Source organism: Austrofundulus limnaeus, unplaced genomic scaffold (assembly GCF_001266775.1).
Source record: "Austrofundulus limnaeus strain Quisiro unplaced genomic scaffold, Austrofundulus_limnaeus-1.0 Scaffold526, whole genome shotgun sequence".
Lineage (NCBI taxonomy): Eukaryota > Metazoa > Chordata > Actinopteri > Cyprinodontiformes > Rivulidae > Austrofundulus > Austrofundulus limnaeus.
In genome coordinates, this window is record NW_013952928.1 from 17,391 (window position 1) to 18,901 (window position 1,511).

At 37.7% G+C, this 1,511-nt stretch overlaps 1 protein-coding gene across 1 annotated transcript in view; it reads right to left on the minus strand.

Moving 5' to 3' along the window:
* The window catches only part of dnajb11 (DnaJ heat shock protein family (Hsp40) member B11), a gene marked incomplete in the record, with an annotated part of 10,804 nt that overhangs the window by 6,705 nt on the left and 2,588 nt on the right, over window positions 1-1,511 (minus strand). The window contains 2 exon segments of the mRNA XM_014026120.1: window positions 102-236; window positions 1,019-1,116. Of these exon segments, the coding sequence (XP_013881574.1) occupies window positions 102-236; window positions 1,019-1,116 (233 nt within the window).

Sequence of the window (1,511 nt, forward strand, 5' to 3'; positions counted from 1 at the left end):
AATGTTCCTGTCCTGCTGCTGCCGGTTGCCTCCAAATAAACAAATAGATAGATAGATAGTGAACAGGTTGTAAAGGTAAAAAACATAAGTGTATTTTTCACACCTCCACAAAGTTTCCAGAATAAACCTCTTCTAGTGTGACCTCCAGGTCAAGTATGATATCATTTCCTCGTGGAATGTTCCTGTCCTGCTGCTGCCGGTTGCCTCCAAACATGAAACCAAAATCACCAAAGAAGCTTGAAAGTGGACAAAGAAAAAGGAATAAATAGGTCATTGACAGGCTTCTGTAGCACTAGAAGAGGTTATTTAATCACTGAATAAGGTGTACTGGAGTAGGGAACAAATGAAACATGCAGGATTGTGGCCYTTTAAGGACCAGGAYTGAAYACCCCTGTTTTRTAAACAAATCACTGCTTTCATTCTTTTAATGTATTAAGTTTCTGATCCTACAGTTAATATCTGGTTAGTTTAATTAATTAAAAACATTATTCCTGGGGGGTGCTACTGTAGAAATGTTTATGTCAACAGTAGGGTTGGGCATAATCTTATCGTGTGCAATTAATCGTCAGAAAAACATTAATCGATTATTTTTTGGCACTTGACGATTAATATGATTAACGCCACCAGGCAGAGTCTGCTCTGTGCTCCTCTCCTCTTCAAATATGACGAACATTTAAGCAAAAGTTCTGTAATTTATTTATCCATCAACACAATTTAAATTTGATGTATAGCCTGAAGTCTGTGATTTTGACACAATTTGGAAAAGATTTTTACGAAGAGCAAATCTTTCCCACTAAATTGGTCATGTGACCAGGATATAAGGGTGCCCAGGGACACCAGGGCATTAATCGTCAAATGAATTATTATCGGCTAAATACCACAATTAATCGTGATTACTTTTTTTTGCCAATATCGCCCAACCCTAGTCAACAGCGGTAGCAGCAGTKAGCTTTAGCCCAGTGCTCATTCTGACTCATTTTGTAATTGTTTTTACTACAATCGAACCAACAACACCAACCTGGAAAAAATATCATTGTGAGAGCTATGGTGACCTTCTTTTAATCCATCTTCTCCGTACATATCGTACTGTTTCCTCTTCTCCTCATCTGAGAGAACCTGCAAACAAAACATGTTCATCTCACAAACAACCAACCAGTCTACACTTCATTTGGTGAATGGATTTTTGATTGTAAATTATTCATTTTACAACTGCATTGGCTGAGAGTCAGTCACAACACATGTTGATATGAGTCACATGAGTGATATGTTGTGATATTGAATTAGATTTTTACTGTAATTTTAAAGGCTCGACCAACACAACAAGTCTTTTCAGTTCTCAACACAAGATGATCTTTGTCTAAATTCCTGACACAAAAGGTAGCAGGCGATACGCAGTCGCTGAAGGCTAGGCCGTTAATTCATGTCTTTTTTTTGTTTGTTTCTTTCTTTTACAACTCCTGGCAAAAGAATTGATGGAACTCCTGGAAGTAGTACCATCTGGAACTTCCAGT